Source organism: Engystomops pustulosus, chromosome 5, assembly GCF_040894005.1.
Source record: "Engystomops pustulosus chromosome 5, aEngPut4.maternal, whole genome shotgun sequence".
NCBI lineage: Eukaryota > Metazoa > Chordata > Amphibia > Anura > Leptodactylidae > Engystomops > Engystomops pustulosus.
This window is the reverse complement of record NC_092415.1, coordinates 209,458,264-209,475,854: the sequence shown is the minus strand read 5'-3', so window position 1 is coordinate 209,475,854 and position 17,591 is coordinate 209,458,264. Positions and strand designations below refer to the sequence as shown.

The following is a 17,591-nucleotide window of genomic DNA, read 5'->3' as shown; positions in this document are numbered from 1 at the left end:
CAGGGGATGTGTCGGGCCCCTCTGGCAGGGGATGTGTCGGGCCCCTCTGGCAGGGGATGTGTCGGGCCCCTCTGGCAGGGGATGTGTCGGGCCCCTCTGGCAGGGGATGTGTCGGGCCCCTCTGGCAGGGGATGTGTCGGGCCCCTCTGGCAGGGGATGTGTCGGGCCCCTCTGGCAGGGGATGTGTCGGGCCCCTCTGGCAGGGGATGTGTCGGGCCCCTCTGGCAGGGGATGTGTCGGGCCCCTCTGGCAGGGGATGTGTCGGGCCCCTCTGGCAGGGGATGTGTCGGGCCCCTCTGGCAGGGGATGTGTCGGGCCCCTCTGGCAGGGGATGTGTCGGGCCCCTCTGGCAGGGGATGTGTCGGGCCCCTCTGGCAGGGGATGTGTCGGGCCCCTCTGGCAGGGGATGTGTCGGGCCCCTCTGGCAGGGGATGTGTCGGGCCCCTCTGGCAGGGGATGTGTCGGGCCCCTCTGGCAGGGGATGTGTCGGGCCCCTCTGGCAGGGGATGTGTCGGGCCCCTCTGGCAGGGGATGTGTCGGGCCCCTCTGGCAGGGGATGTGTCGGGCCCCTCTGGCAGGGGATGTGTCGGGCCCCTCTGGCAGGGGATGTGTCGGGCCCCTCTGGCAGGGGATGTGTCGGGCCCCTCTGGCAGGGGATGTGTCGGGCCCCTCTGGCAGGGGATGTGTCGGGCCCCTCTGGCAGGGGATGTGTCGGGCCCCTCTGGCAGGGGATGTGTCGGGCCCCTCTGGCAGGGGATGTGTCGGGCCCCTCTGGCAGGGGATGTGTCGGGCCCCTCTGGCAGGGGATGTGTCGGGCCCCTCTGGCAGGGGATGTGTCGGGCCCCTCTGGCAGGGGATGTGTCGGGCCCCTCTGGCAGGGGATGTGTCGGGCCCCTCTGGCAGGGGATGTGTCGGGCCCCTCTGGCAGGGGATGTGTCGGGCCCCTCTGGCAGGGGATGTGTCGGGCCCCTCTGGCAGGGGATGTGTCGGGCCCCTCTGGCAGGGGATGTGTCGGGCCCCTCTGGCAGGGGATGTGTCGGGCCCCTCTGGCAGGGGATGTGTCGGGCCCCTCTGGCAGGGGATGTGTCGGGCCCCTCTGGCAGGGGATGTGTCGGGCCCCTCTGGCAGGGGATGTGTCGGGCCCCTCTGGCAGGGGATGTGTCGGGCCCCTCTGGCAGGGGATGTGTCGGGCCCCTCTGGCAGGGGATGTGTCGGGCCCCTCTGGCAGGGGATGTGTCGGGCCCCTCTGGCAGGGGATGTGTCGGGCCCCTCTGGCAGGGGATGTGTCGGGCCCCTCTGGCAGGGGATGTGTCGGGCCCCTCTGGCAGGGGATGTGTCGGGCCCCTCTGGCAGGGGATGTGTCGGGCCCCTCTGGCAGGGGATGTGTCGGGCCCCTCTGGCAGGGGATGTGTCGGGCCCCTCTGGCAGGGGATGTGTCGGGCCCCTCTGGCAGGGGATGTGTCGGGCCCCTCTGGCAGGGGATGTGTCGGGCCCCTCTGGCAGGGGATGTGTCGGGCCCCTCTGGCAGGGGATGTGTCGGGCCCCTCTGGCAGGGGATGTGTCGGGCCCCTCTGGCAGGGGATGTGTCGGGCCCCTCTGGCAGGGGATGTGTCGGGCCCCTCTGGCAGGGGATGTGTCGGGCCCCTCTGGCAGGGGATGTGTCGGGCCCCTCTGGCAGGGGATGTGTCGGGCCCCTCTGGCAGGGGATGTGTCGGGCCCCTCTGGCAGGGTTACAGCCTCACCTCGGGGTCTCTGCGCTCGGTGACTGACGCCTCGGCCGGGACACATTTCATTCTGCTGGCAAATCGCAGCGTCGAGAGCTGAGAAGAAGAAGAGACAGAAGTGATGAAGACGGGTCATTCCTCCTGCAGCAGGGGGCGCTCCACAGCCGGGGCATATACTATACACCGGGACAATAACCCCCATCATCCACTAACCGTCTCATCGACCTGAGCCGCTTCACCATAGATATTGGCCACCAGAACCGTGATACAGTTTCCTCCTAAGAACCAAGACAAAGAATCAGCAAATAAAGAGGATCCCGAGCGCAATATATTATTCATCCAGGACCGGACCCTGCGCCTCCTCCCTGACTGTTACCTCACTGCCCCTCCTCCCTGACTGTTACCTCACTGCTCCTCCTCCCTGACTGCTACCTCACTGCTCCTCCTCCCTGACTGTTACCTCCCTGTGCCTCCTCCCTGACTGCTACCTCACTGCTCCTCCTCCCTGACTGTTACCTCACTGCTCCTCCTCCCTGACTGTTACCTCACTGCCCCTCCTCCCTGACTGTTACCTCACTGCCCCTCCTCCCTGACGGCTACCTCACTGCGCCTCTTCCCTGACGGCTACCTCACTGCGCCTCCTCCCTGACTGTTACCTAACTGCTCCTCCTCCCTGACTGTTACCTCACTGCCCCTCTTCCCTGACTGTTACCTCACTGCCCCTCTTCCCTGACTGTTACCTCACTGCCCCTCCTCCCTGACTGTTACCTCACTGCCCCTCCTCCCTGACTGTTACCTCACTGCCCCTCCTCCCTGACTGTTACCTCACTGCCCCTCCTCCCTGACTGTTACCTCACTGCCCCTCCTCCCTGACTGTTACCTCACTGCCCCTCCTCCCTGACTGTTACCTCACTGCTCCTCCTCCCTGACTGTTACCTCACTGCCCCTCCTCCCTGACTGCTACCTCACTGCTCCTCCTCCCTGACTGCTACCTCACTCTCCCTCCTCCCTGACTGCTACCTCCCTGTGCCTCCTCCCTGACTGTTACCTCACTGCTCCTCCTCCCTGACTGTTACCTCACTGCTCCTCCTCCCTGACTGTTACCTCACTGCTCCTCCTCCCTGACTGTTACCTCACTGCTCCTCCTCCCTGACTGTTACCTCACTGCTCCTCCTCCCTGACTGTTACCTCACTGCTCCTCCTCCCTGACTGTTACCTCCCTGTGCCTCCTCCCTGACTGTTACCTCACTGCTCCTCCTCCCTGACTGTTACCTCACTGCTCCTCCTCCCTGACTGTTACCTCACTGCTCCTCCTCCCTGACTGTTTCCTCACTGCTCCTCCTCCCTGACTGTTACCTCCCTGTGCCTCCTCTCTGCCCGTTTCCTCCCTGCGCCTCCTCTCTCCCTGTTTCCTCCCTGGCGCCTCCTCCCTCACGGTCTTGCTGATGGTGTCTCAGCTCCTCCTTACCTATGGAGTCCTTGAGGGCGTGTGTGAGCTTGCTCTGCCGGTAGGGCACATGCTCGCGGCGCTCGGACAGGGCGATGATCGTCTGCTCCAGGAAGGACAGGGACTTGTTGATGTAAGTGGCTTCTTTCAGGACTTGTCCTTCAGACTGAGGAGCAAAGCGCAGTCACAGCTGTGATCAGAGGGGGCGCCACCGAGGCAGGAGAGCATTGTATCATACAGCAGGAGAGTGAGGATCCCATTCTCCCATCACTCTGCACAGCCCACAACACCGCGTCACCAGGTGAGACCCCACAGACTCCAGCCAGTGTCATGTAATCCTGCAGATATGTGTAATCAGACCTCACACTGCTGTGCTCTGTGCTCTCTGCAGCCAGTGTCATGTAATCCTGCAGAGATGTGTAATCAGACCTCACACTGCTGTGCTCTGTGCTCTCTGCAGCCAGTGTTATGTATTGTCCCTGGAGAGATGTGTAATCAGACCTCACACTGCTGTGCTCTGTGCTCTCTGCAGCCAGTGTTATGTATAGTCTCTGGAGAGATGTGTAATCAGACCTCACACTGCTGTGCTCTGTGCTCTCTGCAGCCAGTGTTATGTATTGTCCCTGGAGAGATGTGTAATCAGACCTCACACTGCTGTGCTCTGTGCTCTCTGCAGCCAGTGTCATGTAATCCTGCAGAGATGTGTAATCAGACCTCACACTGCTGTGCTCTGTGCTCTCTGCAGCCAGTGTCATGTAATCCTGCAGAGATGTGTAATCAGACCTCACACTGCTGTGCTCTGTGCTCTCTGCAGCCAGTGTCATGTAATCCTGCAGAGATGTGTAATCAGACCTCACACTGCTGTGCTCTGTGCTCTCTGCAGCCAGTGTCATGTAATCCTGCAGAGATGTGTAATCAGACCTCACACTGCTGTGCTCTCTGCAGCCAGAGTCATGTAATCCTGCAGAGATGTGTAATCAGACCTCACACTGCTGTGCTCTGTGCTCTCTGCAGCCAGTGTTATGTATTGTCCCTGGAGAGATGTGTAATCAGACCTCACACTGCTGTGCTCTGTGCTCTCTGCAGCCAGTGTTATGTATTGTCCCTGGAGAGATGTGTAATCAGACCTCACACTGCTGTGCTCTGTGCTCTCTGCAGCCAGTGTCATGTAATCCTGCAGAGATGTGTAATCAGACCTCACACTGCTGTGCTCTGTGCTCTCTGCAGCCAGTGTCATGTAATCCTGCAGAGATGTGTAATCAGACCTCACACTGCTGTGCTCTGTGCTCTCTGCAGCCAGTGTCATGTAATCCTGCAGAGATGTGTAATCAGACCTCACACTGCTGTGCTCTGTGCTCTCTGCAGCCAGTGTTATGTATTGTCCCTGGAGAGATGTGTAATCAGACCTCACACTGCTGTGCTCTGTGCTCTCTGCAGCCAGTGTTATGTATTGTCCCTGGAGAGATGTGTAATCAGACCTCACACTGCTGTGCTCTGTGCCCTCTGCAGCCAGTGTTATGTATTGTCCCTGGAGAGATGTGTAATCAGACCTCATACTGCTGTGCTCTGTGCTCTCTGCAGCCAGTGTTATGTATTGTCCCTGGAGAGATGTGTAATCAGACCTCACACTGCTGTGCTCTGTGCTCTCTGCAGCCAGTGTTATGTATTGTCCTTGGAGAGATGTGTAATCAGACCTCACACTGCTGTGCTCTGTGCTCTCTGCAGCCAGTGTTATGTATTGTCCCTGGAGAGATGTGTAATCAGACCTCACACTGCTGTGCTCTGTGCTCTCTGTATTGTCCCTGGCAGTCTGTATGGTCACACCTGCTGATGGTTTCCTTAAAGCTTTTGAGGTTTAGTTCACAGAACAGATTACAATTTCTGCTGCAGAGAAGTTGGACCCTCGGATTATTTGGACATGGACCGATCCTGGAGGCTCCGCCTACAACTTCCCCTTGAAGAAATATAACGTTATCCGGTGCAGATGATCCGTGACCCCTCTTTCCCCAGACGTTCCGCACTCACCCCAGTTTTCCCGAGCCTCTCGGAGCCGGCCAGGTCCACCAGGTTGATCTTGGATACTGTGTATTTAGCATTGGATAATGTTCTAGAATGGGACTGGAAGATAATAGGTTAATTAACCCATGCAGCGCCACTGCATTTACCATGTTACCATGGTGATATCCAATAGTATTTCACCTCCTCATGACCAGAATCCAGAAACTTGTAACAGAAGTGTGGCTGCAGCTCTGGATGTGACTGGAGTATAGGACATGATGTAACAGAAGCTCTGAATGTGACTGGAGTATAGGACATGATGTAACAGAAGCTCTGAATGTGACTGGAGTATAGGACATGATGTAACAGAAGCTCTGGATGTGACTGGAGTATAGGACATGATGTAACAGAAGCTCTGGATGTGACTGGAGTATAGGACATGATCTAACAGAAGCTCTGGGTGTGACTGGAGTATAGGACATGATCTAACAGAAGCTCTGGATGTGACTGGAGTATAGGACATGATGTAACAGAAGCTCTGGATGTGACTGGAGTATAGGACATGATGTAAGAGAAGCTCTGGATGTGACTGGAGTATAGGACATGATGTAAGAGAAGCTCTGGATGTGACTGGAGTATAGGACATGATGTAACAGAAGCTCTGGATGTGACTGGAGTATAGGACATGATGTAACAGAAGCTCTGGATGTGACTGGAGTATAGGACATGATGTAACAGAAGCTCTGGATGTGACTGGAGTATAGGACATGATGTAACAGAAACTCTGGATGTGACTGGAGTATAGGACATGATATAACAGAAGCTCTGGATGTGACTGGAGTATAGGACATGATGTAACAGAAGCTCTGGGTGTAACTAGAGTATAGGACATGATGTAAGAGAAGCTCTGGATGTGACTGGAGTATAGGACATGATATAACAGAAGCTCTGGGTGTAACTGGAGTTTAGGACATGATGTAACAGAAGCTCTGGATGTGACTGGAGTATAGGACATGATGTAACAGAAGCTCTGGATGTGACTGGAGTATAGGACACGATATAACAGAAGCTCTGGGTGTAACTGGAGTTTAGGACATGATGTAACAGAAGCTCTGGATGTGACTGGAGAATAGGACATGATGTAACAGAAGCTCTGGATGTGACTGGAGTATAGGACACGATATAACAGAAGCTCTGGGTGTAACTGGAGTTTAGGACATGATGTAACAGAAGCTCTGGATGTGACTGGAGTATAGGACATGATGTAACAGACGCTCTGGATGTGACTGGAGTATAGGACACGATATAACAGAAGCTCTGGGCGTAACTGGAGTTTAGGACATGATGTAACAGAAGCTCTGGATGTGACTGGAGTATAGGACATGATGTAACAGAAGCTCTGGATGTGACTGGAGTATAGGACATGATGTAACAGAAGCTCTGGATGTGACTGGAGTATAGGACATGATGTAACAGAAGCTCTGGATGTGACTGGAGTATAGGACATGATGTAACAGAAGCTCTGGATGTGACTGGAGTATAGGACATGATGTAACAGAAACTCTAGATGTGACTGGAGTATAGGACATGATGTAACAGAAGCTCTGGCTCTGACTGGAGTATAGGACATGATGTAACAGAAGCTCTGGATGTGACTGGAGTATAGGACATGATGTAACAGAAGCTCTGGATGTGACTGGAGTATAGGACATGATGTAACAGAAGCTCTGGATGTGACTGGAGTATAGGACATGATGTAACAGAAGCTCTGGATGTGACTGGAGTATAGGACATGATGTAACAGAAGCTCTGGATGTGACTGGAGTATAGGACATGATGTAACAGAAGCTCTGGATGTGACTGGAGTATAGGACATGATGTAACAGAAGCTCTGGATGTGACTGGAGTATAGGACATGATGTAACAGAAGCTCTGGATGTGACTGGAGTATAGGACATGATGTAACAGAAGCTCTGGGTGTAACTAGAGTATAGGACATGATGTAAGAGAAGCTCTGGATGTGACTGGATTATAGGACATGATGTAAGAGAAGCTCTGGATGTGACTGGAGTATAGGACATGATGTAACAGAAGCTCTGTGTGTGACTGGAGTATAGGACATGATGTAACAGAAGCTCTGGATGTGACTGGAGTATAGGACATGATGTAACAGAAGCTCTGGGTGTGACTGGAGTATAGGACATGATGTAACAGAAACTCTGGATGTGACTGGAGTATAGGACATGATGTAACAGAAGCTCTGGGCGTAACTAGAGTATAGGACATGATATAACAAAAGCTCTGGCTTTGACTGGAGTATAGGACATGATGTAACAGAAGCTCTGGGTGTGACTGGAGTATAGGACAAAAGCAGCATGTAAGAGACTACAAGTGACTGCAGCTCTGGATGTGAGTGGAGCAGAAGACATTAGATTGACTGCAGCTCTGGATGTGAATAGAGGATAGGTCTCTCACCTCCAGGTGAATGGTGAATATGCAGTGGGATCGGGAGGAGTTCTTGTTCAGGGTGTGGGACCCGATGATTCGGTTTGTCTCCCCCTGCAGGAAAGACCAGGACATTACAATCAGTGACGCTACAAGGTGTGAACACGGCCCAGAGTGCAGACATGCTGCAGCCCTCCCCCTATACCTGACACGATCCATAGGGGGCGCCTCACCTCAAACAGCAGGTTCAGGGCTCGCTCCTCGTCCGCAGCGTGATGCAGGGTTAACCCTTTCACAAACACTCCCTGGGGATCATCCACTACGGACATCTGGGTGTCAGGGGAGTCCGGCGCCAGGAGGTCAAACAGCGTCTCGTTGTAGATCTCCAGGTAGGAAATCCTCACCGTCACCGTGCGCTCGCTCTGCTCCGCGATCTCCTTATACACCTGCAGGAAAGAGCACGCCGTATATACTCCAGTCACATCCAGAGCTGCGCAACTGCTCCTCACCCCAATCACATGAGAATAGAAAAAAGTACAATGCAAATTGTCAAATCAGAATGTTACTAAGCAATGTCCCCCGGGTCAGTACCTGCTGCAGATCTAGGTGTGACTAGAGTACATGCAGAGGATGTCCCCTGGGTCAGTACCTGCTGCAGATCTAGGGGTGACTAGAGTACATGCGGAGGATGTCCCTGGGGTCAGTACCTGCTGCAGATCTAGGTGTGACTAGAGTACATGCGGAGGATGTCCCCCGGGGTCAGTACCTGCTGCAGATCTAGGTGTGACTAGAGTACATGTGGAGGATGTCCCCCAGGGTCAGTACCTGCTGCAGATCTAGGTGTGACTAGAGTACATGCGGAGGATGTCGGTGGGTCAGTACCTGCTGCAGATCTAGGTGTGACTAGAGTACATGCAGAGGATGTCGGTGGGTCAGTACCTGCTGCAGATCTAGGTGTGACTAGAGTACATGCAGAGGATGTCCCCCGGCTCAGTACCTGCTGAAGATCTAGGTGTGACTAGAGTACATGCGGAGGATGTCCCCTGGGTCAGTAGCTGCTGCAGATCTAGGTGTGACTAGAGTACATGTGGAGGATGTCCCCCAGGGTCAGTACCTGCTGCAGATCTAGGTGTGACTAGAGTACATGCGGAGGATGTCGGTGGGTCAGTACCTGCTGCAGATCTAGGTGTGACTAGAGTACATGCAGAGGATGTCGGTGGGTCAGTACCTGCTGCAGATCTAGGTGTGACTAGAGTACATGCCGAGGATGTCCCCCGGGTCAGTACCTGCTGAAGATCTAGGTGTGACTAGAGTACATGCGGTGGATGTCCCCTGGGTCAGTAGCTGCTGCAGATCTAGGTGTGACTAGAGTACATGTGGAGGATGTCCCCCAGGGTCAGTACCTGCTGCAGATCTAGGTGTGACTAGAGTACATGCGGAGGATGTCCCCCAGGGTCAGTACCTGCTGCAGATCTAGGGGTGACTAGAGTACATGCGGAGGATGTCCCCCGGGTCAGTACCTGCTGCAGATCTAGGTGTGACTAGAGTACATGCGGAGGATGTCCCCCAGGGTCTGTACCTGCTGCAGATCTAGGTGTGACTAGAGTACATGCACAGGATGTCCCCCGGGTCAGTACCTGCTGCAGATCTAGGTGTGACTAGAGTACATGCGGTGGATGTCCCCCAGGTCAGTACCAGCTGCAGATCTAGGTGTGACTAGAGTACATGCGGAGGATGTCCCCCAGGGTCTGTACCTGCTGCAGATCTAGGTGTGACTAGAGTACATGCACAGGATGTCCCCCGGGTCAGTACCTGCTGCAGATCTAGGTGTGACTAGAGTACATGCGGTGGATGTCCCCCAGGTCAGTACCAGCTGCAGATCTAGGGGTGACTAGAGTACATGCGGAGGATGTCCCCGGGGGACATCCTGTGCATGTACCTGCTGCAGATCTAGGTGTGACTAGAGTACATGCGGAGGATGTCCCCCGGGGTCAGTACCTGCTGCAGATCTAGGTGTGACTAGAGTACATGTGGAGGATGTCCCCCAGGGTCAGTACCTGCTGCAGATCTAGGTGTGACTAGAGTACATGCGGAGGATGTCGGTGGGTCAGTACCTGCTGCAGATCTAGGTGTGACTAGAGTACATGCAGAGGATGTCGGTGGGTCAGTACCTGCTGCAGATCTAGGTGTGACTAGAGTACATGCAGAGGATGTCCCCCGGCTCAGTACCTGCTGAAGATCTAGGTGTGACTAGAGTACATGCGGAGGATGTCCCCTGGGTCAGTAGCTGCTGCAGATCTAGGTGTGACTAGAGTACATGTGGAGGATGTCCCCCAGGGTCAGTACCTGCTGCAGATCTAGGTGTGACTAGAGTACATGCGGAGGATGTCGGTGGGTCAGTACCTGCTGCAGATCTAGGTGTGACTAGAGTACATGCAGAGGATGTCGGTGGGTCAGTACCTGCTGCAGATCTAGGTGTGACTAGAGTACATGCCGAGGATGTCCCCCGGGTCAGTACCTGCTGAAGATCTAGGTGTGACTAGAGTACATGCGGTGGATGTCCCCTGGGTCAGTAGCTGCTGCAGATCTAGGTGTGACTAGAGTACATGTGGAGGATGTCCCCCAGGGTCAGTACCTGCTGCAGATCTAGGTGTGACTAGAGTACATGCGGAGGATGTCCCCCAGGGTCAGTACCTGCTGCAGATCTAGGGGTGACTAGAGTACATGCGGAGGATGTCCCCCGGGTCAGTACCTGCTGCAGATCTAGGTGTGACTAGAGTACATGCGGAGGATGTCCCCCAGGGTCTGTACCTGCTGCAGATCTAGGTGTGACTAGAGTACATGCACAGGATGTCCCCCGGGTCAGTACCTGCTGCAGATCTAGGTGTGACTAGAGTACATGCGGTGGATGTCCCCCAGGTCAGTACCAGCTGCAGATCTAGGTGTGACTAGAGTACATGCGGTGGATGTCCCCCAGGTCAGTACCTGCTGCAGATCTAGGTGTGACTAGAGTACATGCGGAGGATGTCCCCCAGGGTCAGTACCTGCTGCAGATCTAGGTGTGACTAGAGTACATGCAGAGGATGTCCCCCAGGGTCAGTACCTGCTGCAGATCTAGGTGTGACTAGAGTACATGCGGTGGATGTCCCCCGGGTCAGTACCTGCTGCAGATCTAGGTGTGACTAGAATACATGCGGTGGATGTCCCCCAGGTCAGTACCTGCTGCAGATCTAGGTGTGACTAGAGTACATGCAGAGGATGTCCCCTGGGTCAGTACCTGCTGCAGATCTAGGTGTGACTAGAGTACATGCAGAGGATGTCCCCTGGGTCAGTACCTGCTGCAGATCTAGGTGTGACTAGAGTACATGCAGAGGATGTCCCCTGGGTCAGTACCTGCTGCAGATCTAGGTGTGACTAGAGTACATGCAGAGGATGTCCCCTGGGTCAGTACCTGCTGCAGATCTAGGTGTGACTAGAGTACATGCAGAGGATGTCCCCTGGGTCAGTACCTGCTGCAGATCTAGGTGTGACTAGACTACATGCAGAGGATGTCCCCCGGGTCAGTACCTGCTGCAGATCTAGGTGTGACTAGAGTACATGCAGAGGATGTCCCCCGGGTCAGTACCTGCTGCAGATCTAGGTGTGACTAGAGTACATGCGGAGGATGTCCCCCGGGTCAGTACCTGCTGCAGATCTAGGTGTGACTAGAGTACATGCAGAGAATGTCCCCTGGGTCAGTACCTGCTGCAGATCTAGGTGTGACTAGAGAACATGCGGAGGATGCTGGTGGGTCAGTACCTGCTGCAGATCTAGGTGTGACTAGAGTACATGTGGAGGATGTCCCCCGGGTCAGTACCTGCTGCAGATCTAGGTGTGACTAGAGTACATGCAGATGATGTCCCCCGGGTCAGTACCTGCTACAGATCTAGGTGTGACTAGAGTACATGCGGAGGATGTGGGTGGGTCAGTACCTGCTGCAGATCTAGGTGTGACTAGAGTACATGCAGAGGATGTCCCCCGGGTCAGTACCTGCTACAGATCTAGGGGTGACTAGAGCACATGCGGAGGATGCTGGTGGGTCAGTACCTGCTGCAGATCTAGGTGTGACTAGAGTACATGCAGAGGATGTCCCCTGGGTCAGTACCTGCTGCAGTTCTAGGTGTGACTAGAGTACATGCAGAGGATGTCCCCGGGCTCAGTACCTGCTGCAGATCTAGGTGTAACTAGAGTACATGCAGAGGATGTCCCCCGGGTCAGTACCTGCTGAAGATCTAGGTGTGACTAGAACACATGCGGAGGATGTCCCCCGGGTCAGTACCTGCTGCAGATCTAGGTGTGACTAGAGTACATGCGGAGGATGTCAGCGGGTCAGTACCTGCTGCAGATCTAGGTGTGACTAAAGTACATGCAGAGGATGTCCCCCGGGTCAGTACCTGCTGAAGATCTAGGTGTGACTAGAACACATGCGGAGGATGTCCCCCGGGTCAGTACCTGCTGCAGATCTAGGTGTGACTAGAGTACATGCGGAGGATGCTGGTGGGTCAGTACCTGCTGCAGATCTAGGTGTGACTAGAGTACATGCGGAGGATGCTGGTGGGTCAGTACCTGCTGCAGATCTAGGTGTGACTAGAGCACATGCGGAGGATGCTGGTGGGTCAGTACCTGCTGCAGATCTAGGTGTGACTAGAGCACATGCGGAGGATGCTGGTGGGTCAGTACCTGCTGCAGATCTAGGTGTGACTAGAGCACATGCGGAGGATGCTGGTGGGTCAGTACCTGCTGCAGATCTAGGTGTGACTAGAGCACATGCGGAGGATGCTGGTGGGTCAGTACCTGCTGCAGATCTAGGTGTGACTAGAGCACATGCGGAGGATGCTGGTGGGTCAGTACCTGCTGCAGAGCCCGGGGGATGATGCCGCGGTTCTTGTAGTTCTGGGTGGCGCCGGTGATGGTGTGGGTTTTTCCGGCTCCGGTCTGCCCGTAGCACATGACTGTACCTGGAGGAGTGTGGGGATGAAAGGGTTACATCATACTGCCATCCCGTGCACCGGACACAGAGGTAATGCCGCCACTCACCATTGTAACCCTGTAACGCGCGTGACACCACGGACCGGGCCACCGCCTCGTACACCGACCCCTGAGACGCATTGTGAAGAATCCCGTCAACTCTGAATGACCAATCATATCGCTTGTTATTGATGACCCCGAGCCGCTCGTCCTTCCTCAGGTGTATATCTATGACCTGCCATAGAAAGGGGGGCGGAGTCACTGACCGCAGGGGAGAAGGAGACCCCAAAATAATAATCCCCCCGACCTCACCTTATCATCCCCCAGACCAATCACTTCCTGCGCAAAGTGAGGAGTGGGACGAATCCGGACAAAGACCCGAACATCACTGCAGCCGCCCGACATGTCTGTACCTGCCGGGTATAGCGCCATTATATACTGCACAGCTGCACTCACTATTCTACTGTATTATACTCCACAGCTGCACTCACTATTCTACTGTATTATACTCCACAGCTGCACTCACTATTCTACTGTATTATACTCCACAGCTGGACTCACTATTCTGCTGTATTATACTCCACAGCTGCATTCACTATTCTGCTGTATTATCCTCCACAGCTGCACTCACTATTCTGCTGTATTATACTCCACAGCTGCACTCACTATTCTACTGTATTATACTCCACAGCTGCATTCACTATTCTGCTGTATTATACTCCACAGCTGCACTCACTATTCTGCTGTATTATACTCCACAGCTGCATTCACTATTCTGCTGTATTATACTCCACAGCTGCACTCACTATTCTACTGTATTATACTCCACAGCTGCACTCACTATTCTGCTGTATTATACTCCACAGCTGCACTCACTATTCTGCTGTATTATACTCCACAGCTGCATTCACTATTCTGCTGTATTATACTCCACAGCTGCACTCACTATTCTACTGTATTATACTCCACAGCTGCACTCACTATTCTACTGTATTATACTCCACAGCTGCACTCACTATTCTACTGTATTATACTCCACAGCTGCACTCACTATTCTACTGTATTATACTCCACAGCTGCACTCACTATTCTGCTGTATTATACTCCACAGCTGCATTCACTATTCTGCTGTATTATACTCCAGAGCTGCACTCACTATTCTGCTGTATTATACTCCACAGCTGCACTCACTATTCTGCTGTATACTCCACAGCTGCATTCACTATTCTGCTGTATTATACTCCACAGCTGCACTCACTATTCTGCTGTATTATACTCCAGAGCTGCACTCACTATTCTGCTGTATTATACTCCACAGCTGCATTCACTATTCTGCTGTATTATACTCCACAGCTGCACTCACTATTCTACTGTATTATACTCCACAGCTGCACTCACTATTCTACTGTATTATACTCCACAGCTGCACTCACTATTCTACTGTATTATACTCCACAGCTGCACTCACTATTCTACTGTATTATACTCCACAGCTGCACTCACTATTCTACTGTATTATACTCCACAGCTGCACTCACTATTCTGCTGTATTATACTCCACAGCTGCATTCACTATTCTGCTGTATTATACTCCACAGCTGCACTCACTATTCTACTGTTTTATACTCCACAGCTGCACTCACTATTCTACTGTATTATACTCCAGAGCTGCACTCACTATTCTACTGTATTATACTCCACAGCTGCACTCACTATTCTACTGTATTATACTCCACTGATGCACTCACTATTCTACTGTATTATACTCCACTGCTGCACTCACTATTCTACTGTATTATACTCCACTGCTGCACTCACTATTCTACTGTATTATACTCCACAGCTGCACTCACTATTCTACTGTATTATACTCCACTGCTGCACTCACTATTCTACTGTATTATACTCCACTGCTGCACTCACTATTCTACTGTATTATACTCCACTGCTGCACTCACTATTCTACTGTATTATACTCCACTGCTGCACTCACTATTCTACTGTATTATACTCCACTGCTGCACTCACTATTCTACTGTATTATACTCCACAGCTGCACTCACTATTCTACTGTATTATGCTCCACAGCTGCACTCACTATTCTACTGTATTATGCTCCACAGCTGCACTCACTATTCTACTGTATTATGCTCCACAGCTGCACTCACTATTCTGCTGTATTATACTCCAGAGCTGCACTCACTATTCTGCTGTATTATACTCCACAGCTGCACTCACTATTCTGCTGTATTATACTCCACAGCTGCACTCACTATTCTGCTGTATTATACTCCACAGCTGCACTCACTATTCTGCTGTATTATACTCCACAGCTGCACTCACTATTCTACTGTATTATACTCCACTGCTGCACTCACTATTCTACTGTATTATACTCCACAGCTGCACTCACTATTCTACTGTATTATACTCCACTGCTGCACTCACTATTCTACTGTATTATACTCCACTGCTGCACTCACTATTCTACTGTATTATACTCCACTGCTGCACTCACTATTCTACTGTATTATACTCCACTGCTGCACTCACTATTCTACTGTATTATACTCCACTGCTGCACTCACTATTCTACTGTATTATACTCCACAGCTGCACTCACTATTCTACTGTATTATGCTCCACAGCTGCACTCACTATTCTACTGTATTATGCTCCACAGCTGCACTCACTATTCTACTGTATTATGCTCCACAGCTGCACTCACTATTCTGCTGTATTATACTCCAGAGCTGCACTCACTATTCTGCTGTATTATACTCCACAGCTGCACTCACTATTCTGCTGTATTATACTCCACAGCTGCACTCACTATTCTGCTGTATTATACTCCACAGCTGCACTCACTATTCTGCTGTATTATACTCCACAGCTGCACTCACTATTCTGCTGTATTATGCTCCACAGCTGCACTCACTATTCTACTGTATTATGCTCCACAGCTGCACTCACTATTCTGCTGTATTATACTCCAGAGCTGCACTCACTATTCTGCTGTATTATACTCCACAGCTGCACTCACTATTCTGCTGTATTATACTCCACAGCTGCACTCACTATTCTGCTGTATTATACTCCACAGCTGCACTCACTATTCTGCTGTATTATACTCCACAGCTGCACTCACTATTCTACTGTATTATACTCCAGAGCTGCAATCACTATTCTACTGTATTATACCCCAGAGCTGCACTCACTATTCTGCTGCTGGTGCAGTCACTGTGTACATACATGACATTACTTATCCTGTACTGATCCCGAGTTACATCCTGTATTATACTCCAGAGCTGCACTCTCTATTCTGCTGCTGGTGCAGTCACTGTGTACATACATGACATTACTTATCCTGTACTGATCCTGAGTTACATCCTGTATTATACCCCAGAGCTGCACTCACTATTCTGCTGCTGGTGCAGTCACTGTGTACATACATGACATTACTTATCCTGTACTGATCCTGAGTTACATCCTGTATTATACCCCAGAGCTGCACTCACTATTCTGCTGCTGGTGCAGTCACTGTGTACATACATGACATTACTTATCCTGTACTGATCCTGAGTTACATCCTGTATTATACTCCAGAGCTGCACTCACTATCCTGCTGCTGGTGCAGTCACTGTGTACATACATGACATTACTTATCCTGTACTGATCCTGAGTTACATCCTGTATTATACTCCAGAGCTGCACTCACTATTCTGCTGCTGGTGCAGTCACTGTGTACATACATGACATTACTTATCCTGTACTGATCCTGAGTTACATCCTGTATTATACTCCAGAGCTGCACTCACTATTCTGCTGCTGGTGCAGTCACTGTGTACATACATGACATTACTTATCCTGTACTGATCCTGAGTTACATCCTGTATTATACTCCAGAGCTGCACCCACTATTCTGCTGCTGGTGCAGTCACTGTGTACATACATGACATTACTTATCCTGTACTGATCCTGAGTTACATCCTGTATTATACTCCAGAGCTGCACTCACTATTCTGCTGCTGGTGCAGTCACTGTGTACATACATGACATTACTTATCCTGTACTGATCTTGAGTTACATCCTGTATTATACTCCAGAGCTGCACTCACTATTCTGCTGCTGGTGCAGTCACTGTGTACATACATGACATTACTTATCCTGTACTGATCCTGAGTTACATCCTGTATTATACCCCAGAGCTGCACTCACTATTCTGCTGCTGGTGCAGTCACTGTGTACATACATGACATTACTTATCCTGTACTGATCCTGAGTTACATCCTGTATTATACCCCAGAGCTGCACTCACTATTCTGCTGCTGGTGCCGGCACTGTGTACATACATGACATTACTTATCCTGTACTGACCCTGAGTTACATCTTGTATTATACTCCAGAGCTGCACTCACTATTCTGCTGCTGGTGCAGTCACTGTGTACATACATGACATTACTTATCCTGTACTGATCCTGAGTTACATCCTGTATTATACCCCAGAGCTGCACTCACTATTCTGCTGCTGGTGCAGTCACTGTGTACATACATGACATTACTTATCCTGTACTGATCCTGAGTTACATCCTGTATTATACCCCACAGCTGCACTCACTATTCTGCTGCTGGTGCAGTCACTGTGTACATACATGACATTACTTATCCTGTACTGATCCTGTGTTACATCCTGTATTATACCCCAGAGCTGCACTCACTATTCTGCTGCTGGTGCAGTCACTGTGTACATACATGACATTACTTATCCTGTACTGATCCTGTGTTACATCCTGTATTATACCCCAGAGCTGCACTCACTATTCTGCTGCTGGTGCAGTCACTGTGTACATACATGACATTACTTACCCTGTACTGATCCTGAGTTACATCCTGTATTATACTCCAGAGCTGCACTCACTATTCTGCTGCTGGTGCAGTCACTGTGTACATACATGACATTACTTATCCTG

At 51.7% G+C, this 17,591-nt stretch overlaps 1 protein-coding gene across 1 annotated transcript in view; it reads right to left on the bottom strand.

The window, feature by feature from the left end:
* Nucleotides 1-17,591, bottom strand: part of KIF9 (kinesin family member 9) — a 100,956-nt gene that overhangs the window by 83,125 nt on the left and 240 nt on the right. Inside the window, exons 2-10 of the mRNA XM_072154805.1 lie at nucleotides 12,934-13,034; nucleotides 12,691-12,856; nucleotides 12,505-12,611; nucleotides 7,848-8,060; nucleotides 7,645-7,728; nucleotides 5,197-5,289; nucleotides 3,193-3,337; nucleotides 1,938-2,002; nucleotides 1,743-1,820 (exon numbers count right to left, since the gene is read on the bottom strand). Of these exons, the coding sequence (XP_072010906.1) occupies nucleotides 1,743-1,820; nucleotides 1,938-2,002; nucleotides 3,193-3,337; nucleotides 5,197-5,289; nucleotides 7,645-7,728; nucleotides 7,848-8,060; nucleotides 12,505-12,611; nucleotides 12,691-12,856; nucleotides 12,934-13,026 (1,044 nt within the window). The 5' untranslated portion in view covers nucleotides 13,027-13,034. The remainder of the gene's footprint in view (nucleotides 1-1,742; nucleotides 1,821-1,937; nucleotides 2,003-3,192; nucleotides 3,338-5,196; nucleotides 5,290-7,644; nucleotides 7,729-7,847; nucleotides 8,061-12,504; nucleotides 12,612-12,690; nucleotides 12,857-12,933; nucleotides 13,035-17,591) is intronic.